The sequence below is a fragment of the Microcaecilia unicolor genome, chromosome 10 (assembly GCF_901765095.1).
Source record: "Microcaecilia unicolor chromosome 10, aMicUni1.1, whole genome shotgun sequence".
Taxonomy (NCBI): Eukaryota; Metazoa; Chordata; class Amphibia; order Gymnophiona; family Siphonopidae; genus Microcaecilia; species Microcaecilia unicolor.
In genome coordinates, this window is record NC_044040.1 from 64983884 (window position 1) to 65010364 (window position 26481).

The window sequence follows — 26481 nt, forward strand, 5'->3', positions numbered from 1 at the left end:
CTGCTTGTCATCAGCTTTCATCACAGGATCCCTGAATGTGAAGGCAGACTTTCTTAGCAGGAACTCCTTGGACCCAGGAGAATGGGAACTATCCAATCAGGGATTTCACCTGATAGTGGGGTTCTCCACTTCTAGACTTGATAGTGACAAAAATTAATGGCAAAGTACCCAAGTTCTTCAGCTGTTGGAAAGAACCAGGCTTGATGGGGATCTATGCCCTACTTCATCCCTGGCTGGAGACACATCTACTGTATGTCTTCCCTCCTTGGCCCATGGTAGGCCGAGTGTTGAAAAGGATCATATTGCACCAGGGTTGAATAATTCTCATAGCCCCAGATTGACCCACAGTTGCTAGAGGGCTGAAGGAGACTATTGTGTTAGCTTATTTTCTTGTGGGGAAGTAAGCTTCTTAGGCCTTGCAGGCTCATTCTGCAAGGCATACAGTGACATCCTGGGTGGAGACTATCTTACTGTCTCTGGCGGATGTTTGCATAGTAATGATATGGTCGATGTTGCATATGTTTGCTAAGCACTACAGGGTGGATGTTGCAGTGTGCTCAGAAGCCAGTTTGGGGGCTTTTTCCCTCAATGTGCGGCACCATGATCCCACCCACTCTAGGGATTGTTTTTGAACATCCCACAGGTTCTGAAATAGTGGGAAGCTACATAATGGAAGGAGAAATTAGGTCTTACCTGATAATTTCTTTCTATTAGTTCTTCCACTATTCCAGAGGTCCCCTGAGGTTTCTGAGATGTTTAGTCAGTGTGAAGTAATGAGTCAAATAATGACTGTCATCTTTCATGGTGCTTCCTGCATATCTTTTGTTCTGTACAGGTTGTCCAGAGATTAGAAAGGTCCATACATGTTTGCTGATCTGGTTAATGTTAGGTTAGCAATTTATTTTAAGTTTCTCCATAATGCTTGTTTATATAGATACAGATGAACTGGACTTGATGCCAAGAGAGATATGTCTCAGCTCAGTTTTCAGTTTTCTATCTCCACCTGCTGGTTGATGGACACAACTATCCCACAGGTTCTGGAGTAGTGACTAATGGAAAAAAAATTATCAGGTAAGACATAATTTTTCGTTAGTGCAAATTTCACACATCCTCTGGCTATCTATAATGGAAGTCTGTTTCAGATATGAACTCATTTTTGAAAAAGAATGTACTTAACAGGCTTGGAACTGACTTCTTCAATTGCTATCCTAATTTTTTTCCAAGTAGCTATCCAGATAGTAGTAGAGCTTACCATTCTATCCAGATATTTAGCCCTGGCCACAGTCTGGATGCCAGTGCTGATTATCTGGATTGGTTTTGACTGCCAAGGTTGGCATGTAAAAGAAAAAAAGGAAAATTGAAATATGCCAACTTTTGGAATGAGTAATTTGAAGGTGATTATCGCTGTTGAGCTTAATTATCAAAATCTAAAAAGGAGACTAAGGATCTGAAAGTCAAAGATGGACACAAGGCTGAAGGTTCTTCTAGGTTGCCTAAACAACCTTGCACTAGCCCTGCATGCTTTTCTCAATGTTATAGCCAGTAACACCTCTCTCAGCACTATATCCTCTCGTGGTCAGTAGCCCTTCTCCAAGCACACTTCCCTACCACTACTATCTTCTCTCATGGCCTGTATCTCTTAGGCCCCCCTCCAGCCCCTTTCCCAGCTCTCTCCCTTCACAACCAGAATCCTTTTCTCAGCCTCTTTCATAGACAGGATCCTTTCCTCTTGACCAACAGAAGTTCCGATTTGAGAGGAGCCCATACAGCCAGGAGAGACCAAAGGAAGGAGACCTATCCTTCCCATGCGTGTGCTTCTTCTTCCTTACCATTCAGCCAGTTGATCAAGTTTCCTTCTGTCAACGTATAGGATACAGAAAGAGACAGAAGCAGTAACATATAAGACATAATCTTTCCTGCCTGGTCCCCCTTCTGTTCTCACAGCTCTTTGCTCCCCAACCTTCTCCTAGGCTCAGCAGGAATTTATCCTTTCCTGATTAGCATTTAAGAGACAATGCCTAGAGGTAGGAGTCTCCCTCTAATTTCAGGAGCCTTAGCAGAAATGGTGTCATCTTCTACTGCGTAAGAGAATGATAGTCAGTCATGCTCTCTTTTATATTCTGCTTCATCTAATGCTTTTTGTGCTGAGTATACAATTTAGAATAATGTAGTTTGTTGATATGTGTTTCTGTTTGGGGTTTTGGAAGGGGCTTATTCAAATATCAACCCTTCTGTGTTGACCCTTCCCTCAGAAGTGAATTAAGGCATTTAGATTACTATCTTGAGTTTAGGAAATTGTTGAAGACTTTTCTTTTTAGAAAATATGTTTCCTAATGTATAGATGTTGCTCTCAGGTTTTAGATTGGGATTATTCTGTATAGTTATCTGGTGTATGGTCTTTCTCTTGATGTTATTCGCTTAGAACTTGTTGGATGTAGCAGGTTATAAGATCATAATGTAGTGTAATGTAATGTTGCTATCTCTCTTGCTGAATGTTAGACTATTTTGTACTAAACCTTTTTCCATCTTATATTGACTCCCTTCATCCTCACAGGTCAGTACCCAGCACCCTTCCTTCCTTCCATCCTTTTCTTTTATTTCCATTCAAAAATGACCTGATGAGTTACAATAGTCCAGTATGAGGTAGGCAGCCAGGATTGGCCAGCAGCAGAGATGTGGCCACCTTCCTGCTCTTCTCACTGTCTCCTTTCATTTGTTTCCTCCTCTCATCTTTTTCCATCTCTTTTGTCTTTTTCTTCCTCTTTCTCTTCCTCTCTCTCTTATTGGTGTTTGCTGCATCCAACAGGAACGCACAATCATTGCCTAATGTGTGGTCCAGAATTCATGACACTGTGCCTAAAGTTTTGGAATGCCCCTGACCCACCCATACCCCTTCCATGGCTAAGCCCCATTTTCGGTTACAGACGAGACACTTTGGGCACATAGCCTTATAGAATAGCGAGTAGGCAGATGTGCGTGTAAGTCCAAATTACTGCCAGTTAACACCAATAGATTGCTAACGGGTCATTAATTAGTTAATTTGTGTGCGCATCTGCCCTGCATGTCCAATTTTGGGTGACCTATATAGAATCCAGGGGTTAGTGACTAGGCACTGTGTATCACCCATGCTAAATCAGTTTATAGTGCACAATACCTGTTTACTCACCTTTACTGAATCAGCCCATATTCCATTAAATCTGCTGTTGCTTCAAATCATTTCATTTAGCTCTGATCTAGTTCTGAGTGCAATTCCCTTATTCCCTAATTCACTTATTCATTTGTACGTAATATGCCCATAATGCAGTTAGTTTACTAGCATTGAAACATTCCCATATCTAGAGATTAGTATCAGTGAATAGTTCTATTTTACAAATACTGTACATTTTGTACTTTGTAAAGTATGTTGAATGCCTAATAAGGCCACCCTTTTTGATCCCATTTAATTTTATATTATACAGATTTATTGATATTTTCAATTCAAGATCTGTTATGGAGCTGAAAGTGTTAGAAGTAATTATTAACGTCTGTTTCTCTTTGCTTTGATATTCTCAGCATTACCAGAATGGGTGACGCACATCAGTGAGACAGAGAAAGATATAGGAAGTGATCTGTCCTGGCCTTGTGCTGCTACAGGCAAGCCGATTCCTAGAATCAAATGGCTGAAGAATGGAGTAGCGGTATGTAGCACCCCCTTCCTCTGCCTGTTCTAGGAGATGGGAAAGTCGAAGGTTCTTTTCCTGTGTGAGGAAAATAAACTTTAGGACCTATCAGGAAGCTGGGTCCCTAGATCCAAATGACAACCACACCAACTACTCAGAATCAGAAACAAGAAAAAATTTCAGCAGAATAGAGTCAGTAGGAAAAATATTTCTCATTTGATTTCTGTTTTATAAAAATGAACTATTCAAGGTACTCCTTTCTTTTCAGAACCGTCAAGGCGAAATGAAAATCTATGGATTGACGCTAGAAGATGCCGGGATGTATCAGTGCATAGCAGAAAACACTCACGGAGCTATATCTGCCAATGCTGAGCTTAGAATTCTAGGTCGGTAGCACATTCTGCTTTTATTTCGTTGCTGGTTTTTTAAAACATGCCAGACGCATTTTTAAGCAACGAACCAAAGTGTCAGTCAAGTTCATGTTTGCAAGCTACAGTTTGATAGGTTTAGATGTATTATGCATGATCTTATTCATCTTGCTCTTCAGCATTTCAGCATAGTGATGGTTGCATAGAATAGAGTCGGAATGTTACATTATTCTTGAAGTTTAAAGATTTTTTAAGCTAATGAAATATTCACTTAGGAAACTGGGTAAGGATATTATAATATGGTCCCATTAATTGAATTATGAATTAGGCAGACAGGAATTTTTAGCCAGTTTGATGGCTCGATTTGCTAATAGCTTGAGGCAGTTTTGCATAATTTATACTGCATTTGGGTCAGATTCTGTGCTGATAAGGGATACAGTAATTATCTGCCTTCTGTTCAGAAAAAAGACATGTCGCTCTTCGTTTTTCAAACCCTATTTCAAAGTTTTCTTAACTTTCTCAGTACACAATATATAAATTTGTTTAAGGGATTGGCAGCCATGTTTATGCTCCTCCTGTGCTCTGCCTATTTGACAGCCCCTTTGCAGTTATGTGCTATACATGTATGTTCACCCTTATAGAATAGTGTGTAGTACATCAAGCCAGTAGGTTATGCTACAGAAGCAAAAATAATGTCAAAATATTTTCAAGACAGATTTGCTTTGGTGAAAGGGTGTAAGAGACACTTAGGGCCCTGTTTACTAAGCCACACTGTAGGCACGCTATTGTCGTTAGCGTGCGCTAATTTTTAACATGTGCTAATTTTAGAGACACCCATAGGAATATATGGGTGTCTCTAGAGTTTGCACACGCTAAATTTTAGCATGTGCTTAAAACGCTAGCGTGCCTTAGTAAACAGGGCCCTTATGGCACCTGAAAAATCCACGCAGAAAAAAAATACGCCTAAGCCTATTTTCCTAAGTACACCTAAACTTTATAGAATAGATTTAAATGTCTGCACAGTATATAGAATACGCTGAGCGGTGTGCTATGGAGGAGATTCTATATATGGTGCCTAAAAAATCGGCACTGAAATCAATGCCGACTAAGCGTATTCTGTAATCGGCACCTAGATTTATTCGCCAATAGAATATGCTTAGTTGCTATTTCAGCACCGATATCTGCATGCATCCATTTACGCCAATGAAAACCTGGTGTAAATCTCAGCGTGTAGATTTAGGCACACTAGGCCATATTATATAACTAGGCGCCTATACTTTGTAACACCCATGAAACGCCCATTTCCCACCCATAACCACGCCCCTTTTTGCCTCCACATGTTAGAAGTTCAGCACACATCGTTATAGAATATGCTTAGCAAGTTTGCCAATTTGTGCTCTCAGCGCTCATTAGCTTGTTAAACCAATTAAGTTATGCGCAGTCTTAACGAATCTGCGCTGATTTCAGTGCCTAAATCAGTACACTATATAGAATCCGGGGGTATGTGACTAAATTTTGTCGCCTCCATTTAGGCCACGTTTTACTTGGTGTAAATCCTGATGCCTAAATTAGGTGCAGATCAGGTGTATTCTATAATAATGCGCATAGATTTTAGAAAGCCCCGCCCATGGCCACACACCCCTTTTCAACTATATGACTTAGAATTTAGGCACACCACGTTGTAGAATATGCTTAGCGAGTTGTGCCTGTAAATCTTAATTAATGCCAATTAGGGCTGATAATTGCTTGTTAACACCCAATTAACAGCACTGATTAGCCAGTTAAGCAATTAAGTTATGTGCATTGTTATAGAATACGCTTCGGTTTCCGTGTGGATTTTAAGGCGCCGTATATAGAATCTGGGGGTTATTGTGTAATTGAACATTAGTGCAGGGGTGCAATTAATGCATTTTATATTCCTAATTTATTTAAAAGATTTATATCCCGCACATCTACAACCCTGAACGGGGAACAATGGCTGCGATCTGTGGTATGCTGTAAAATAATGTGCATGCCACACAGCTGTTTAGATATGCAGCAGAATTACATGTAGCACAGGAATTAATTGTATGGTTCCTCTTCTATTTTTTTTCTTTAGCCTTGCCTCCTAATTTTGAACAGAACCCTATGAAGAGAAAAGTCTTAGCAGCAAATGGAGGACGCATGATAATTGAATGCAAGCCCAAAGCTGCTCCAAAACCAAAGATCTCCTGGAGTAAAGGAACAGAACTGCTTATAAATGGAAGCAGGTCAGTGTTGGGTCTCACAAACTAAAGTGTACATGAAATACAATTAAAAAGTATCATTCAAGTGATTATTCATTTAATAGAGGTACATTCAGTATAGGTCGCTAAAAGTTAGGTACCATGTAATTGGGCGCTAAACTAGTATTCTTTAACATCAGAGTTGTGCGCCAAATCTTTTATAGAATATTAATGTCTGTAGTTATGGTGTGACCGCTTACGCAATGTCTGTGGCTGGTGTAAATGATGGCACCTAAATGCGGCAGCTGGGCACGTAAATACATCTATTCTATAAAGTGCAAGCAAGAATAATCAGAACACCACTGACACGCCAATGCCCCTCTCACATGAATGCCCCTTTTGCATTTGCATGCAAGAGAAGTTAGGAGCATCATTTATAGAATAGTGGCATAAGTCTGTTACACGTACAATGGCAAATTTGGCCAGTTAGTGCTTGTTAATGCCAATTATTGGTATTTATCACAAATTTAGTGCCAATTAATTAATTATGCTATGCGCTCGGGACCTTTGGTTCGAAAGCAACAGCTGGTGCACCAGATTTGTATAGCTGGATATCTAGTTTTGACCTCCTGGACTTCCTAAGGTTTAGATTAAAGTGAACTATATTTACCTGATGTCTAAATGTACTGCACTGCACAGAAATTGATTGTTGCATTTCCACAAGACATGGGAGGACTACATTGAGTAACTTAGCCGAACTTCTGGAAATCCTTGAGTAAACCACTCACTCATTCTTACTTCTAGCTAACTTGAGAATCAGCTGTTGTACCTGTCCCGAGCCCCCTTTTTTTGAGTATTTTGGGAAGGGAGGGGGAGGTAGAAGATTTAGGAGGGGTTATTAGGGGAGGATTTTGTTGAATTGTTAGAGTTCTCATGATATAACAATTCCGCATACTGAAGAGTTGCAGTAAGTTATTTGCTGCTGTACTATTGAATTTTTGTTTGTTAATAAAAAAATATAATAATAAAAAAACATTATGTACATAGCTGACCCTATTCTCTAACTGTGCATCCAATTGTTCACCAAACTTTGGGTTTCATCTATAGAATTTGGGGGATAGTGCATATTCGCAAAAGCTGATCAAGTAGAAAATTGGACCACCCCAAAATTTTGCTGCTACAGAATTTCGGAATGAACTAGAATGACCTTAATATTTTTTTCTGAATCAGGTATTGAGTTTTGATTTTATTGTTGGTAGCATGAAATTAGGCATCAGGTTATAATATATCGTATCATTTATAGTGGAGTTTTTGACCAGAAGTAGTATTATTTTTCACCCTTCATTTGCTGGTTCCAGTGATGGTGCTTCCTGAATAATGAATAATAAAGGTTCCTTGAGCAGTTGATTTCATGTTTTCTATCTCTCTTATGAATATAAATGAATGTGTGAAACCTGACTTAATCCTTTGAACATCAGTTGTTTTCATCCAGTTTTCCCTTTTCACGTTCTGACATTGTCACCTTGCTTTTCCATCTGTAGCGTTGAGTAGGCTTATCAATATGCGGGCTCACAAAGCTTCTCTCAGATAATGCTGTACATGCACAACTGAGTTTCAGCAATTCTTATTTTAGTATAGATTATTTCTTTCCTCCCATCAGTAGGATGTATTTTGCCTTCATGTTCCTAACCTCTGAGCTAGACAACCGTTTGTAAAGATATCTAGAATTAGTCAAGGGATTCTTTGATATAATCAAGAGATTATATGCCCCACTAGTATGCCTTCTGTAGGCAGATGTGTCTGGTATGATTGTCTGCAGCCAGTGAGTACATTTACATGAACATGAGAAAGAAAAGATGACCATGTACCTCTAAAGCAAAGGCCATTAATTCAATAATTTGGGAACCTTTGGGTTCTGTTGAATACCTCACTAAGGGCTAGCTACTAGAATGTAGTAAAAGTTGCAGTATCTCAGTATCACAGGTTAGTTACTCCCATAGCACATGAATAATGCAAAATACTATCAACCTCGCAGCCTGATGCACCCGGGGAGCCTTCTTAAAGGACAAGGAACTTCTCAAAGATGGATTGTTTTCCCCTCTCCCCCACCTAAAAAAAATACCCCCCTGTATGGACCCCTTTCCTGAAGACACCCCCTCAAAGATCCCCCCTCATACACCCACCCCTGAAGATTCCTATCTATCACTAGGGATCACTATTGCCATTTTAAACTTGGTGCCAGCAGGGACAGGAACAACTAGGGATCACTCCTGCCCCAGAACCCCTAGACCCTCAGGGATTCTAAGAGATAGGCCCAGGGTGACCTATGAGAAGGTGAGAGCCTGGGAGTGCTCTTCAGGAGGGTGTTTTTTTTTTTTTTGGGGGGGGGGTGTCTTCAAGTAGGGGGAATCACCCATCTTGAGACGTTCTGGCCCCTTTAAGATGGCACCAGGGAGCACTGGGCTGCAGGTTCACCAAAAGCTGTGTTATTTGACTTACATAATAATGAGGTGTATTTGCATGCTTTGCATCTCTACATTATTTTTAATTTCCTTTCGTGCCATTGTTGAAATGAAATAAAATAAAAACAAATTTGTTTTCTTTTTCATTTCATAGGAAATCAACACTTCCCAGCTTCCTCACATTACCAAACTTTAGAATTTTGAGATTTTCCACATTTAACGACATAGGAGTCTGATCTAGGGGGTGGGATATCTGATACAAAGTAGCTACCGAGTTTTAGAAACGTTAGATGTTCTTATATCTCTGCAGTCTTAATGGAAATGGGTTTAAGTTACTGTACAGAACCTACATCATACCTTCAAAATTTCCCTTCCTTTCTCTGTGTGGATTGCCTGGCAGAATGTGTCTCACAGTCAGTCAAATGGAGTGGTACACATGGCTGGTTATGGAAACTTTTGAATTCCTGCATCGACTGTCTGTGAGTTGGACTTTCTCTAGTCTAAATACTCAGTCTCAACGCTCTGGGGTTTATCTTCAAGTGAGAGAAACAATGGTCATAGTCTTTTGCATAAATTGTGACCTATAGCAGTGGACAGAGAATTTGCAGAAAGGAAATAATTCAGTAAGGAGAGAACTAGAATTTAGGTGCCAAGAACATACATAAATGACCAGAATATAGGCATATTTGCACATATTTTATTTATTTATTTAAAACTTTTAGCCCGCACTTTCTGCAGTTCTAGGCAGGGTACAAAAATGCATACATTTAAAAAATCACCATATGACAAATACAATAAAACAAAACAAACGGGACTAAGTACAACAACAATAATGCTGACTGGTATCACTAACTTGCTTGAATGGCTAATTTAGCATGCCCCTGAAAGCTTGCTGAAATAAAAAGGTATTTGTCCATGTAAGTACATATGTACATAAGTATTGCCATACTGGGACAGACCAAAGTTCCATCAAGCCCAGCATCCTGTTTCCAACAGTGGTCAATCCAGGTCACAAGTACCCGGCAAGATCCCAAAACAGTACAATACATTTTATGCTGCTTATTTTAGAAATGAGCAGTGAATTTTTCCCAAGTCTTTTTAATAATGGTCTATGGACTTTTCCTTTACGAAGTCATCCAAAACTTTTTTTAAAACCCCACAAAGCTAACCGCTTTTACTATATTCTCTGGCAACAAATTCCAGAATTTAATTACACGTTGAGTGAAGAAATATTTTCTCTGATTCATTTAAATGCACTACTTTCTAGCTTCATTCCGTGCCCCCTAGTCTTAGTATTTTTGGAAAGAGTAAACAAGTGATTCACGTCTACGCGTGCCACTCCACTCATTATTTTATAGACCTCTGTAATATCTCCCCTCAGCAATCTTTTCTCCAACTGAAGAGCCCTAGCCACTTTAGCCTTTCCTCATAGGAAGTCGTCCTATCCCCTCTACCATTTTCGTCACCCTTCTCTGTACCTTTCCTAATTCCACTATATCTTTTTTTGAGATGCAGTGACCAGAATTGAACACAATATTCAAGATGTGGGGCCACACCATAGAGTGATACAAAGGCATTATAGCATCCTCATTTTTGTTTTCCATTCCTTTCCTAATAATACCTAACATTCTATTTGCTTTCTTAGCCACCACCGCCACACACTGAGCAGAGGGTTTCAACGTATCAGAAACGATGACACCTAGATCCTTTTCCTGGTCATCTGCCATTTAGATGCCCAGTCTCCCAGTCTTGTAAGGTCCTGTTGTAACTTTTCACAATCCTCTTGCGGTTTGACAACTTTGATTAACTTTGTGTCATCAGCAAATTTAATTACTTCACTAGTGACTCTCCTCTCTAGATCATTTATAAATATGTTAAAAAACAGCGGTCCCAGCACAGACTCCTAGGGAACCCCACTATCCACCCTTCTCCATTGAGAATACTGACTTTTTAACCATTTATCCACCCTTCTATTTATCCCAATTGATTCTTCAATACCCATCTTGTCCCCATCTATATATCTGCACTTGGCCCCTCAACTATATGGTAATCTGTATTATAGAAAAGCATTAGCATCATATCTATGTTATTTGAATGTTCTAATGCATACTTACTATATGTTTCATTAGTGTTATGCTGACATATCTCTGTTGTTTGAATTTCAGTACTGTTAAATGCGCATATTTTTGATATTGTTTCATGATAGTCCTATTATTTGGTTTCAATTTGCTTTTTCAAGTATACCTCTTGTATTGTATTTATGTTTATATTTGATCGTTTTACTATTGTTATGCTGTAAGTTTTATGTTAAATTGTACCTGCTGTACACCGCCTTGGGTGAATCTCTTCCTAATGGTGGTCAATAAATCGCAATAAATAAATACATACATTGTAATATTTTGAAAATATGGCTATTAACAAAGATGACATGTGCATTGCAAGGAATGATATAAAATTAAATTTATAACAACTTACAAGAAATGTGGGCCAATATTCAGCAGTGTAGCAAACATATAACTAACATCTGCCTATCTTTAATCAGGTACTGAGTGATTATATGAATTTGGGAACTCAAAAAGTGGTCCTGTCTTTGTAGCAATAAGTTATCTTTTATTTCGGTGGTCTGATTTATACTGATAAATCATCTAGATAGTGGCTAAATATAACAGTGGGGGGATTCTATAACTGGCACCATAATTACACAGGCTGTGAGCCTCTTTTTATAATTCTGCATGTTACACACATAAATCTTGGACACTCTCATATCCCATCCATGCTCCTCTTCCTGTGAACGTCACCTTGCATTTACATACTAAGGCAATTGCACGCGTAAGTTTTAGAATACCAGTGAGTGAGCAGTGAACACTTAAGCACTTAACTAACAGTCAGAGGCAGACTGACCATTCGGGCAACAGGGCAGTGCCTGAGGGCACAGAGGCTTCAAGGATCCCAGAGGCTCTGCCTGGTTGCCCACCACCACACACTACAGCCCTTCCTGGTCCCACCTTGAAGGGCCCGGGTGGTCTAGTGGCCTCTGAGGGGGACAGGAAAGAGCAGCTCTTTCCTGCCTGCCGCCGCTATTCTGCCTGATGCCGCCGTGTTCTAAAAATGGCTACCGAGACTCCCTGCGGCATGAGACTGTTGAGACCCGCAAGACTGCTGTGGGAAGTCTTGGCTGCCATTTGAAAACAGAGTGGTGCGGGGCACAATGGTGGTAGTGGGCAGGAAAAAGTGGGGTTCTTTCCTGCCCCCAAAGAAGCCACTAGACCACCAGGGCCCTTCAAGGTAGGACTAGGAAGGGCCTACTGAGTCTCAGAAGACTATGGTGTGTGGGGGGGCGGCAGCTGCGGCGGTAGGGGGCATCAGTGCAGCGGTGGGCAGTGCCGGGGGGGGGGGCAGATCACACTCACTGCCAGGGGGCCAGATCGCTCTCAGTCCACCCCTGGTAACAGTCACCCATATTGTAATATTTAAGTTGTGCTGTTTTATTATGTTTTATGTTTATTCATTTTTATTGTGAACCGCTTTAAAACTTTTGTATTAAGCGGTATATCAAACTAATAAATCCAATCTAATAAGTGCTAGTATTCTATAAATTACACGTGAAATTGGCGCTTAACTTTAGGTGATCTATTATATATAAGGGCCTGTCTATAAATGGCAGCCAAGACTTCCCACAGTAGTCTTGCGGGTCTTGAGCGGAGGAGTAACCTAGTGGTTAGTGCAGTGAACATTGATCCTGGGGAACTGAGCTCAATTCCCACTGCTGCTCCTTGTGACTTTGGGCAAGTCACTTAACCCTCCATTGCCCCTGGTACAAAAATAAGTACCTGAATATATGTAAACCGCTTTGAATGTAGTTGCAAAAACCTCAGAAAGGCGGTATATCAAGTCCCATTTCCCTTTCCCTATAATCTAGGCACCTGAATTTGCATATCCCTTGCACGTGTAAATGTACTCACATGCATAAGTGTACCATTATCCATGAAAGTTGCAGCAGGGTGCCTAAGCACCATTCTGTAACAGCATTCTTAACTTACATAGCATGTAAATGCAAAAGGGGATAGACATGGGCGGAGCATGGATGGAACATGGATGGGGCTCCCACTTATATGCATAACTTACTGAATACTGTACGCGATGCATATCCCTGCTGCATTTAGATAACCACACTTACACCAAATCTGTTGCTGGCATAACTACTGGTACCTGAATATTAGGAGTGCTGATATCGGGTTACACTAACATTCTTTAACAGATCCTGGGCACCTAGGTGCTGTTATAGAATGGGATCCTACCACGCATCCTCGAAGTGCCTAAGTGGAGGTGCTCAGTTGAAAAATTGTCTTCTATTCGTATAACTTGTGGCCCCCATCCCTGTAACACCTCTGGCCCATTCTCCTAGATAAGTTGTGTCCATACATTGACCTATATGGCCAAAATTGATTTGTTGAGTACCCTAGGAAATTCAGATAAATGCAGTCAGCACTCAATACTGACTACCTAAGTACATTTATGTATCAACTCCAAGCTTGAGTCTATCTCAAAAATATAGGGGATTTTGTCCAAATTTGAGCACCAACCCAAGATATGTGCACAAATTAATTGAATAAAGAGCCATAAATGAGCAATACTCGGAGACTAACAGCCTATTATTGATGTCGATTGGCATCCATTAGGATTTGTGCACGCATCTGGCTGCATACTGTTCTATAACGCCGGGCACCCAAGTCCCATAGCATACATCCCAAAAGGGGGTGTGGCTATGGGATGGGCATGGGCGAGTCAGGGGTGTTCCGACAAGTTGGGCGCAGTAATATAGAATATGGAGGATCTTCACTCAACTTGGAGGAGTGGCCTAGTGCTTAGAGCACCAGTCTTGCAATCCAGAGGTGGCCAGTTCAAATCCCACTGTTGCTTCTTGTGATCTTGGGCAAGTCACTTAACCCTCCATTGCCTCAGGTACAAACTTAAATAGTGAGCCCTCCTGGGACAGAGAAATATCCAGAGTAACTGAATGTAACTCACCTTGAGCTACTACTGAAAAAGGTGTGAGCAAAATCTAAATAAATAAATAAAATTCCAATATTTACACCAGGTTTCAACGGACATAAATCTGGCACCCAGAGTTGAGCGCAAAAATCAACATTAAACGCAGTTCTACAAAGGGCATGCACCCTTTATAGACTAGTGCTTACTTGTGATTTTTGAGCACCATTTATAGAATTTCCCCCAATTGTGTAACACTTGACCTACTTTTGTCCAAGTATTGACATGTTTTTTCTTTCTCTATTTCTTATAGGGTATCTATTTGGGATGATGGTACTCTTGAAATTTTTAATATAACCAAGATGGATGAAGGCAACTACACCTGTTTTGCAGAAAATGACAGAGGCAAAGCTAACAGTACTGGTGTGCTTTCTGTCACAGGTAAGGTCTGGGTTGTTTAAATTTGTTAAATTCAAATTTAGGGTGTAAAATAGATTTTTAAAGCAATGCTTATGTCAGCAGGTTTACCTATAATTTCATATTGGCTGCTAAACTAAAGCATACCTCTTTTTCCACTATTGTATGTGATTAATGCACATTTCAAAAGAGCAACAAATACTAATTATATCATGGTTTATACAAGGACATAGAGGACCAAATTCTATATAAAAACCGGCACAGAAAAAAAATGAATGGAAAGCGCTATTCTATAAATGGCCCTCCAATTTGGGTGCAATTTAAAGAATAACAGTGCCGTGAGGATTTACACCAAGTGAACCCTGGTATAAATCCTAGCGCCTAACTTAGGTGCAGATCTGCTGTATTCTTTGAACACCCATGCCCCTCCCATGGCCATGCCCCCTTCCATATGCACATATCTTTATAGAATAGTGCCCAGCAAGAGGCACATGTAAATTCTAATTGTTCACAATTAGCACCATAAGTACATAAGTACATAAGTACATAAGTAGTGCCATACTGGGAAAGACCAAAGGTCCATCTAGCCCACCATCCTGTCACCGACAGTGGCCAATCCAGGTCAAGGGCACCTGGCACGCTCCCCAAACGTAAAAACATTCCAGACAAGTTATACCTAAAAATGCGGAATTTTTCCAAGTCCATTTAATAGCGGTCTATGGACTTGTCCTTTAGGAATCTATCTAACCCCTTTTTAAACTCCGTCAAGCTAACCGCCCGTACCACGTTCTCCGGCAACGAATTCCAGAGTCTAATTACACGTTGGGTGAAGAAAAATTTTCTCCGATTCGTTTTAAATTTACCACACTGTAGCTTCAACTCATGCCCTCTAGTCCTAGTATTTTTGGATAGCGTGAACAGTCGCTTCACATCCACCCGATCCATTCCACTCATTATTTTATACACTTCTATCATATCTCCCCTCAGCCGTCTCTTCTCCAAGCTGAAAAGCCCTAGCCTTCTCAGCCTCTCTTCATAGGAAAGTCGTCCCATCCCCACTATCATTTTCGTCGCCCTTCGCTGTACCTTTTCCAATTCTACTATATCTTTTTTGAGATACGGAGACCAGTACTGAACACAATACTCCAGGTGCGGTCGCACCATGGAGCGATACAACGGCATTATAACATCCGCACACCTGGACTCCATACCCTTCCTAATAACACCCAACATTCTATTCGCTTTCCTAGCCGCAGCAGCACACTGAGCAGAAGGTTTCAGCGTATCATCGACGACGACACCCAGATCCCTTTCTTGATCCGTAACTCCTAACGCGGAACCTTGCAAGACGTAGCTATAATTCGGGTTCCTCTTACCCACATGCATCACTTTGCACTTGTCAACATTGAACTTCATCTGCCACTTGCACGCCCATTCTCCCAGTCTCGCAAGGTCCTCCTGTAATCGTTCACATTCCTCCTGCGACTTGACGACCCTGAATAATTTTGTGTCATCGGCGAATTTAATTACCTCACTAGTTATTCCCATCTCTAGGTACATAAGTAGTGCCCAATTATCAATTCTAATTGGCACATTACACAATGAAATTATGTGTTCAAATTGGGCACACACCCAAATTTGCACATATAATTTTGAGCTTCATGTATAGAATTGAGGGGAGAATGTCTTGTATTCCTGCCAAATGGAATCTGCTCAGATAAGCAGCAATTTTCAATGTACAGTTCAGCTTGGTTCTTGTTCACCAAAGAAAACAACATTTAACATTAATCCAAACAAATAGTGAAAAAAGCCAGAGGCATTCCTGTAGCTGGGGTTTGAATAATGATTTGAATTGAAGTAAACATAATAATCATCAGCAAAGCCCATTCACTGAACCATCCTCTGCCATATTTAGCCTGCTGTAGCCAAATGTGCTTCCTTGCCCTCAGGTCTCCCTGTCTTGGGAGAAGAATCTTATTATGGGAAATATCTACAAAGTGAGTGTTTTTTTTCTTTTGCCAGTTTGCCCCTGGTAAACTGTTTTCTCTTCTTTCTTGGCCATCTAACATTTTTGAAACCTGCCTTGAACTCATGCCTTTTACTGCCAGATACTGTGGGCTTTCATTTGTAATATATCTATTTTAGTCCCAATATTTCTATCGAAGTATCTGCTGAGTTACTAGGATAACCCATTATTTCACAGGTTATTTCCAGGAAGACTTTGCACTGAACCTAACAGGATAGATTTTCAAATAAACGTTTACCTAAATCTAAGGGGGTTGATTACTAATGTGCATTAAGAAAACAGCACACCATTTTTGTCCCTTAATGCATGTTAAATAAATAAATAAAAATAAATGGAAAATTCATACATTATTTTATACCCATTAGTTTAAGGTACCACAGGCTACATAATAATGAGGTGCAAAGCAGACAAAGCACCTCATTATTATGCAAATGAATAAAATAGCTGCCTTACTCCAGTATAAATAATGTCAGCTGAAAGCTAGCTAGCTGGTGGCCTGATGTACTGGGCTCCATCTTAAAGGGGCCAGCACTGTTAGAGGCTTACCAAAAACTGGCTTTTTTTTTTTCAGTTTCGCCTGAAACCAAAACTGTCTAAACACTTTTGGCCAAAACTGAAACTGCAGCCGAAATTTATCACCTGGCTTTGGCCAAAGCCAAAACTGAAAGTAAAGATTGGTTGTGTGAATGTGAACCAAGGAAGCCCACTGGGATTGTCAGAGCTTGCAGTATGCAGCTGTCTGCTAAACCTACAGGAGATTATTACTCTTCAGTCCCAGAAACTGCAAGCACAAGTTGACAACTGGGAGAGCCATTTTAACAAGGACTTCTTAAAGAATCTGGCACATTTAGGTTCCCAAGTCAATACAGATGTAGTTAAATAAATTCTGAGACAGGAACTTTGTGAGAATGTGTAAAAAAAAATCATGATTAGGTAAGCATAAAAAGCTGGTAAACTGTACCCAAGTAGCAAGAGAAAGTAGCATTGAGATGTTTCCCATTTTGTATTTAATTATAATACTGATTTAGGACAAGTGCGATATAGATTCTTACTAAAATAGGGTAAAGGAATGCAGACACTGGTCTACACTGCAGATATTACATCAGTCTGATGCACAATCTAAAATAAAATAAAAAGCACATTGATGTCACTGAATGTAAGGGCTGTATACTCTGAAAAAAATTACAATCAAGAGTAATACATTTCTCAAATTATTTTCTAATATATGAGCTTTATTATATTGTAATCTCATTTCCCTACTAGCATTATAACCTGACCAGTACATGTGCTTGAAAACAATCACTGCAGGTTCCTTTCTCATAGAATCTAGCTTTTGCATGCCACAAGTTTGATTAAAACACTTCATACCCAACAGAGTCTGGAAATTCTTTAGAATCACCCAAATAGTATCCAAGCCAGAATATATATAATAATTTAAATAATGAAAGACCATCCTGCTTATTTTCGAAGGAGGTCGTCGACCATCTTCCGACACAAATCGGGAGATGGCCGGCCATCTCCTGAAGCCGGCCAAATCGGTATAATTGAAAGCAGATTTTCGCCGGCTCCAACTGCTTTCCGTCGCACAGCTGGCCAAAGTTAAAGGGGGCGTTTCCGCGGGGTATGGAAGGCGGGACGGAGGCGTGGTTACGAGATGGCTGGCTTCAGCCAATAATGGAAAAAAGAAGGCCGGCTCTGACGAGCACTTCGCCGGCTTCACTTGGTCCATTTATTTTTAAGACCAAGCCTCAAAAAAGTGCCCCAATTGACCAGATGACCACCGGATGGAATCGGGGATCACCTCCCTTTACACCCCCAGTGGTCACCAACCCCCTCCCACCCAAAAAAACAAAACAAAACATTTTTTGCCAGCCTCTATGCCAGCCTGAAATGTCATACCTAGCTCCATGACAGCAGTATGCAGGTCCCTGGAGCAGTTTTTAGTGGGTGCAGTGCACTTCAAGCAGGTGGACCCAGGCCCATCCCCCCCCTACCTGTTACACTTGTGGTGGTAAATGGGAGCCCTCCAAACCTCCCCCCCAAAACCCACTGTACCAACATCTAGGCACCTCCCCCTTCATCCCTAAGGGCTATGGTAGTGGTGTACAGTTGTGGGTAGTGGGTTTTGGGGGGATTTGAGGGGCTCAGCACACAAGGTAAGGGAGGTATGCACCTGGGATCAATTTTTGAAGTCCACTGCAGTGCCCCCTAGGGTGCCTGGTTGGTGTCCTGGCATTTCAGGGGGACCAGTGCACTACAAATGCTGGCCCCTCCCACGACCAAATGCCTTGGATTTGGCCGGGTTTGAGATGGCGGGCATCGGTTTCCATTATCGGTGAAAACCGATGCCGGCCATCTCAAACCCAGCCATCTCTGACATTTGGCCGGCCCCAACCTTATTACTGAAACGAAAGATAGCCGGCCATCTTTTTCGATAATACGGTTCGGGACCACTCTTTGCGGGGCCGGCCCATGTAACTGGCCGGCGCCATTTGATTATGCCCCTCCATATTTTACCTCCAAACAAAATAGCCTCCATACACAGACTTCAGCTAATGAAAACTGAAACTAAGCCACAGTTCTTGTACAATGGCTGATTTTGTGCCACATTTGGAGACAGCTGATGCCATATCTCCACAGATAAGTTAATTCCTATCATTCCAGATTTACAAATTCCCGCTAAACTTTTGTATCAAAAGCATTTATCTTTTTACCATATAAACTACTATGCAAGATCATAACTGCATTACTTGCAAACACAAAAGAATGCAAAGAGTAGCCCCTCCAGACTACCTTACAGTACCTAGTGGTCTAGTTGTGTAGTCAGGGCAGGTGTGATCCCCAGTTGCTACTGCCCATGTCAGCAGTACTCTCAAAATGGCTGCTGTGACCTCTTGTGGCAGTCTTGTGAGATTGCTACTAGAGGTCAGACATTTTGAGAGCAGAATTAGCTCTCTTGTCGTTTTGGACAGAAATAACATGAAATAATATAGAAAATATCAATGAAATTTTCAATATAGTTTCAAATGAATGTACATCTCTATAAAATGATGAGTGGAGTGGAGCAGGTAATCGCATTTCAGTTGTTTACTCTCTCAAAAAAAGTGCAAAGACTAGAGGGCACACAATGAAGTTAGTAAGAAGTATATTTAAAACAAATCAGAGAATTTTTGATGTTGTTACTCAATGCATAATTAAGCTGGGTTCTAAAAAAGGATTAGACAAGTTCTTAACAGTATGAAATCTATGCATTTTTTAAAATCCTGTCAAGTACTTGTGACCAGAATTAGCCATTGCTGGAAATAGGACACAAGGCTTGATGGACCTGTGGTCTGACCAAGTGTGGCAATTCTTTTACGTTCTTATGGAAGTCTGCCAAGTTTGTGAATGCTCAGTAGTGAGTGGCTATGCTGCAGTGATATCCAAGTTTCCAAGTTTATTTTAGATTTCCTACCCCGCCCTCCAGGAACCTTTAGGGTCGCTTATAACTATATGAAGTGCACTAAAAGAAAAAGAAAATGAGAATAAAACAATACTAGAGGAGGAAGGAAAGACAAAGGGGGAGAAAGATGTGGGAAGAGAGGGGAAGAACTACAAAATGTGATAGGATAGTGGGTAAGGGAGAACTGGTACTCTACATCGATCAGGACTCATCATGGACTGGGATCCTAGAAGGGGAAATTCATTCACTGAAAGCATCAATAAATAAGTACATTTTTGAGGTCTACTTTAAAACTGGTTAGTGAGGTGAGAGAACAGAGAGAGTTTGGGAGGGTGTTCTGGGGTTGGGGGTCTTGAACAGAGAAAATTGAATGTCTCTTGTGTTTGAGGATAATCATACGGTAGATAGGAACAGTGAGTTGGTTCTGGGTAGAGGATTTAAGAATTCTGGTGGGACTGTACGGAATCAAAGGACATGAGAGGTAAAGTGGTTCACTAGAAGTCAATGTCTTGAAGACCATTAGTAAGAGTTTGTAGGTTATACGGTGGGCTAGCATTAACCAATGCGTGAGAGTGTCTTACCAGGCAAGTCAAAGGATATGCAAATACTGCAAAAAATGAGTTGTATGTTCAAATGATTACAAAAGAGTGGCATGGTTTATCTAGATATTCTCAAGATGAACAGTGATACACAATTGTAGTGGACTTGCATTCGATAACCAAAATGTTTTGTGATACTACCTTGTCAGCTTCTAATCTCCCAAGGCAGGCTCCTTGTGTTCTGTAATCTATTTCTGTGCCCTTACAAGGAAATAGGCTAAATGTTGGGCTCATAGATGGTAACTCTATAACTTGGCTCCTCCATTTAGGTGCTCTGAGGCAGTGTGGTAGGAGACTATTCAGTAACAGAACAAAGATGCCTAGGTTCCATTATAGAATACAGGTATAACCTGGTATCACTGCACCTAACATCTAGACACCCACAGTTACACCTAATTTTCAAAATTGCCCTTAATCCCCCTAATTCCCTAACAGTCTCTAAAACAAGCTATTTAGTGCCAATAATTGGCTTTTTAACAAGCAATTAATGGCACTAATTATACTTAATTTGATTTTACACATGAGTAAAAAATGAGGGCAAGGAAATGGCAGGGTCATGGGTGTAACGGGGGCATTCCTACCATTTACGCATGTGGTTATATAATAAGTGGGGATACACGCCTAATTTAAATGCATACATTTGCACCACGATTCAGTTGATACAAATGGCTGTGCCTAAATTTAGTCACGATTTGCAGACTTAAGTGCTATTCTAGAAACCATACCTAACTTTAAGTGCGGCTTATAGAATAGCACTTTTTTGGCACCATATGTAGAATTCACCTCAATGTGTTATCTCATGGCTGGCAGAGAGGTCCAGATAAGCTTTCCTTAGCACTCTTATTTCATCAAACAAGTACTAGGTACATATCTGTTGCTTGGTATTTGTCAGGGCTGATTTGACTTCGACTTTTTTTCTTAAAATCTATAGCTGCCACAAAAATCACCTTGGCGCCACTGAATGCTGATGTGACGGTTGGAGAGAATGCCACCATGCAGTGCCAGGCATTCCACGATCCCACTTTGGACCTAACATTTATTTGGTCTGTTAATGGTTATGACATAGATTTTGACAAAGAAAGCAACCATTATGAGCGAAATTTAAGGGTAAGCCACAGCTGTTTATCTTACTATTTCAATTGCTAAACCACGTTTCCGCAGGGATATTAAGAATGTTTTTCACTTTATGTGCCCATTTGCTCCTGTTCTGAGTTCATGTTCAGTTCACATACAGAGTCTTCAAGCAGGAAAAAGCAGTGTCTTTTCTAAATACCATTTTAGTTGATAAAATGTAAGTGAATAAATATATATAGGTATGCATTGTCACAAGCTGCTAAATTACTTGAGTTTGGTACTGATTTGTAAAATCTCTTTAGGGTGTGCAGCCCAGAAATTTTCATGTTGTGTCATTTCTTTCCTGTGTCTTTCTTCACTATCTGTAGTTCATAAAAGTTCCACACACTCATGGTTTTTTTTTTCTGTCAGTGGATCACAAATGTGGAATTCACATACATAAGGAGGATATACATAAGGAGGGAAATTTGCTTTCATTTCACAGGAAATAAAAGACTTAACCTACCTGTTTTCACTTGTTCCTAATGCTGTAGGGTGAGAAGATGGGTAGCTGTTTTAATGATATTTGTTTTCTGTAATGTAAATGTTTTATCATGAAATTAAATAAAAAGGCGGACGTGTAACTATGAGCTCCACTTGCAGCCAGTATGATTGCTGCAATATAGGCAAGAAAACGAGTGATTCCGGCCTAGGTCTCCCATAGTCACTCTTCAATCAGGCCTTATCAACTCTTGTGCAGTAGATGAATAAGGTTAAAGCAGTCATGGAAACTAAAGCAATAGCTGAGAGAGCATCTGCTGCAGTTTCCAAACCTGTCCTTTCCCTCAACTCAAGGATAAACTCCCATCCCCCCCACTTTGAGAGAGATGGTGGTTGGTGATGATGCAGATGCCTTGCCTGACATTAAGATTGTGACTGAAGTGGTAGAGGACCATCTTTTGTTTGGAGTCGGAAAGAGATTGGACTTTGAGATCCTTTTTTAGAAACATAGATGCTCTATGCTATGACCAGGCAGTTAGAGTTTAGCTTGATGAGTAGGATGGCCTAGGTAAATATGTAGAATTTTTTGAGCTTTCAGAAATACTTGTCTGTGTTGGAGCTGATTTCTGTTTGAAGTTTCTGATTAAATGCATTGTTCAATATGGATCAATACAGAAGAGCAAAGGGGAAAACAGCTAACAATGAAAGTAAAACAGATTAATAGGGTACATTCTAACCTGTTCGTGTTTTGGAAGTTTGCTATCAAACTGAGTTTTCTTGTTGTTTGTTTTCCCCTTTGCTCTTCTGTATTGATCCATCTGATTGTGCAGTTGGGCTACCCTCTTTTGGATGTACTCATTCAATATGGAAGAACAAGTCAACTGATATTAATAGGTCATCTTGAATTAGAATTTGGGAGTTCTTATGCTTGTCATATATGGGGTGTATACATAAATATATATACAATTCTAACCAAGGTCTAAAACAAATCAGCTGGTTGCACATAAAATACATAAACTATCAAGCAGCCGTAAAATACATCTCAAAACAATTCAATCTTTATTCAGTATTTAACATATCAAAAAAATATATATACTAATAATAATCACTTGCACTCAATCTCATTCACTCATCTTACACACTATATAAAATTACAAACTATATAGCAGAATGGACATATATCACATACACAGTGGCGTTCCTAGCCTCGATTACACCCGGGGCGGATCGCCAATGCGCCCCCCCCCCCCGGGTGCAGTGTGCCCCCCCTCGTGAAATGACACCTCAGTGAAATGACACCCCCCCTGGGTGCACGCTGCTGGGGGGGGTGCCGCGGCGCATGCCTGTGGGCTCCGAGTTCACTACACTAACTTTGCTGGTTCGCTGCAGCTCCCTCTGCCCCGGAACAGGAAGTAACCTGTTCCGGGGCAGAGGGAGGGAGCTGCAGCGAACCAGCAAAGTTAGCGTAGCGAACTTGGAGCCCACAGGCGCGCGCCGCGGCACCCCCCAGCGGTGTGCACCCGGGGCGGACCGCCCCCACCGCCCCCCCCTTTGTACGCCACTGCACATACATCAACCACTACATAAAGCAATGCAGCAGTCCCCGGCTTCTCATCAAAAACCAATTTGAACTTGCCACGTCACCATAGGGTGGAACTAATATCTTAATTAGTCACACTTGTAGATAGCACTGCGCATTTCAAAATAGTTCAACAAGCGCAGTGTTCCAAGATGAAGAAATTCATTCAATAATGTCCACAACCCTGGATTCTGAAGCGTAGCTTGATATCAGGCACACAATAGCTGCAATACATATTTGCCAGTTGCCTCTTTCTTAATTATGACTGTTGACTATGCCCTCCCCTTTTTGTGCATTCAAATAATTGGAGCTTTAGGTTTTTTTTGTTATTGAGATTTTTAAATGTTTCTGTGATATTTCACCATGATTTTATTTATATTTCCTAGCAACATTCGAAAGTTTTGTCCTGAAACAGGGTTTCTCTAGGTACCCCATAGCCGGTCTGGTTTTGAGGATATCCATAGTTAATATGCATGAGATAGATTTGCATATGCAGTTGCATATGCAGAATCTCCAATGCCTGCATGTTAGCCCTCAGTTCTTTTCAATAATAAGGTATTTGATATGCTCTCTACTGTTCTTTTTCCTTGACACCAATGCAGTGTTTCCACAAACTCTTTCTCCCTGTTTGTAAAGCTGTTTTCTCCCCTCAGTCACCACATGCTCAACCTCACTGGAATAGGCAGGAAGGATACTAGCAGGATTTGGGTCCTACCTCCCATCACACAGAACCTCAGCACTGGAAGCCTCAATACTTCTGGATTCCAGTCCTTCTTCCATTGGATTATGGAATTAGCATCAGCTTCATTCTCCTTGCTGCTCCTGTAGATGAGATCTTCTCTGATGACCCCCTCACTTCTCCTAATTTAGGCACACTTCGCCTAAGGTTACCATATTTGCCCTAGGGAAAAATAGGACACATGCCACACCCTCCCCGACCCCTGCCACACATCACCCAGCCCCCTGTCAGTCCCCCTAAGGGTGTCCTATCTTCCCCTCCCCTGCTTTACCTTACTGTAGTGCCCTGGTGGTCTAGTGACCTCTTCGGGGCAGGAAATAGCCTCTTCTTTTCTGTCCAGCATAGCTGCAGACTGTCTTGCTGCCTCCCGTCCTGGCGCCAATTCAAAATGGCTGCCGAGAGTTCACGCAGTGACCTTGCAAGACTTCTGTGTAGTTGTAGGGTCGTGCAGTAGAAACTGGTTCTGAATTAACTGGAAGCCCAAATGAGGGAAGAAGCAGACTACAGCGCCAAATGAACAAGAGCATATAGTCTGTGCATATGTTTTGCATTTAGATATTGCACTGAAGTGCTGTCTCTTTGCCAACCCAAACTTCTTGCAGATTTTGTGTCCAGGTTCATGGTTTGCCACAGTAGGATAAGCTAAGGGTTCCTAAAAACAGAGCTGGTTATTGGTTATTCTGAATGCCCACAGTAACCCATTACAGTCGCTTTGATTCAGCAAATAAACTGTTTTTTAGGAAATCTTTTGAACATGAATGAACTGATGAATCCTGTGCCTTAAGTATGTGGAGGGGCATAATCGAACGCGAACACCCATCTCTATGGGCGTCTATGTCCGAAAACGGGTACGTGAAGAGGAGGGACAGATCGTATTTTCGAAAAAAATGGACGTCTTTTTTTTTGTTTCGAAAATACGGTTTGTAAGGACTAAATGCCATGGATTTGTTCGTTTCTGAGCTGGGCGTTTTTTTTTTTTTTTTTTTAGCGATAATGGAAACTAAAACCGGCCAGCTCAAAAACGTCCTAATCCGAGCCATTTGGTCGTGGGAGGGGCCAGGATTGGTAGTACACTGGCCCCCCTGACATGCCAGGACACCAACTGGGCACCCTAGAGGTCAGTGTGGTGGACTTCAGAAACAGCTCCCACATGCATAGCTCCCTTACCACGGGTGCTGAGCCTTCAACCCCCTCCCCCAAAACCCACTACCCACAAATGTACAACACTACCATAGCTCTTAGGGGTGAAGGGGGCACCTACATGTGGGTACAGTGGGTTTTGGAGGCCTCCCATTTACCAGCACAAGTGTTACAGGTAGGGGGGATGGGCCTGGGTCCACCTGCCTGAAGTGCACTGTGGTACCCACTAAAAGTGTTCCAGGCCTCTAGGACTTGTTGCTGCTGTAGAACCTTGGCACACCAGTTGACACCTGAAGACTAATGTCTCCGAAAATGTCCTTTATTGGAATAAGCACGTTTACTCACAGTTAACTGCAGATCAGAGGTTGTGCCCCACTGGCAAAGAGTCTCCCTAGTACTGAGATTAGCAGTAGGTCAGAGCTGGCAGAATGCTGTACAATGCCCACTTTCAGTAACGTGGGTAACACATGAAAGGGAGCTAAAACTAGCTTACAAAAATGGCCACTACCTCATGGACTACCGGAAACAAAACAGGGCACACTCTGACCCAGTAAGCAGAGGGAAAAGCACCATGGAAGTAGAGCCTACCAACTACCAACATCATGAGCATTTAACACAAGCTAGTGGAATCACGAAGCCCAATACCCTACACCCACCACAATGCATTGCTGATGTGACTCTGCAGTGCGCATAACAGAAAAGGTGTCACACTCACCCGAGACCCACATCAGAACCAGGGAAAGGCGGTCAGAGGATAGAACACATTCTGCTGTCATGGAGGTGGGTACGGCATTTGAGGCTGGCATACAGGCTGGGAAAAAAAGTTTGTAAAGTGGGTTTTTTTTGGTGGGAGGGGGTTAGTGACCACTGGGGGAGTCAGGGGAGGTCATCCCCGATTCCCTCCGGTGGTCATCTGGTCATTTGGAGCACTTTTTTGGGACTTGGACCTGAAAAAAAAGGGTCCAAATAAAGCGGACCAAATCTCGTCAAAAACGCCCTTCTTGTTTCGATTATTAGCTAAAGACGCCCATCTCTCCTCGGCCGATAACCACGCCCCAGTCCTGCCTTCACCACGCCTCTGACACTCCCCGGTCCACTTTGTTCGTTCCTGCGACGGAGTGCAGTTGAAGACGACCAAAATTGGCTTTCGATTATACCGATTTGTTCGCCCACAGAAGAAAGACGCCCATCTCCCGATTTCAGTCGAAATATGGGCGTCTTTCTCTTTTGAAAATAAGCTGGATAGTCTGCTAGAGGTAGCTGATGATGTTGAATGCATTTAAGGAAGGCCCTTAATGAAAGA

General features: G+C 41.4%; 1 protein-coding gene across 1 annotated transcript in view; it reads left to right on the top strand.

The window, feature by feature from the left end:
• Window positions 1-26481, top strand: part of CNTN1 (contactin 1) — a 317283-nt gene that overhangs the window by 169325 nt on the left and 121477 nt on the right. The window contains exons 9-13 of the mRNA XM_030216174.1: window positions 3553-3677; window positions 3928-4045; window positions 6126-6276; window positions 13996-14123; window positions 21098-21273. Of these exons, the coding sequence (XP_030072034.1) occupies window positions 3553-3677; window positions 3928-4045; window positions 6126-6276; window positions 13996-14123; window positions 21098-21273 (698 nt within the window). The remainder of the gene's footprint in view (window positions 1-3552; window positions 3678-3927; window positions 4046-6125; window positions 6277-13995; window positions 14124-21097; window positions 21274-26481) is intronic.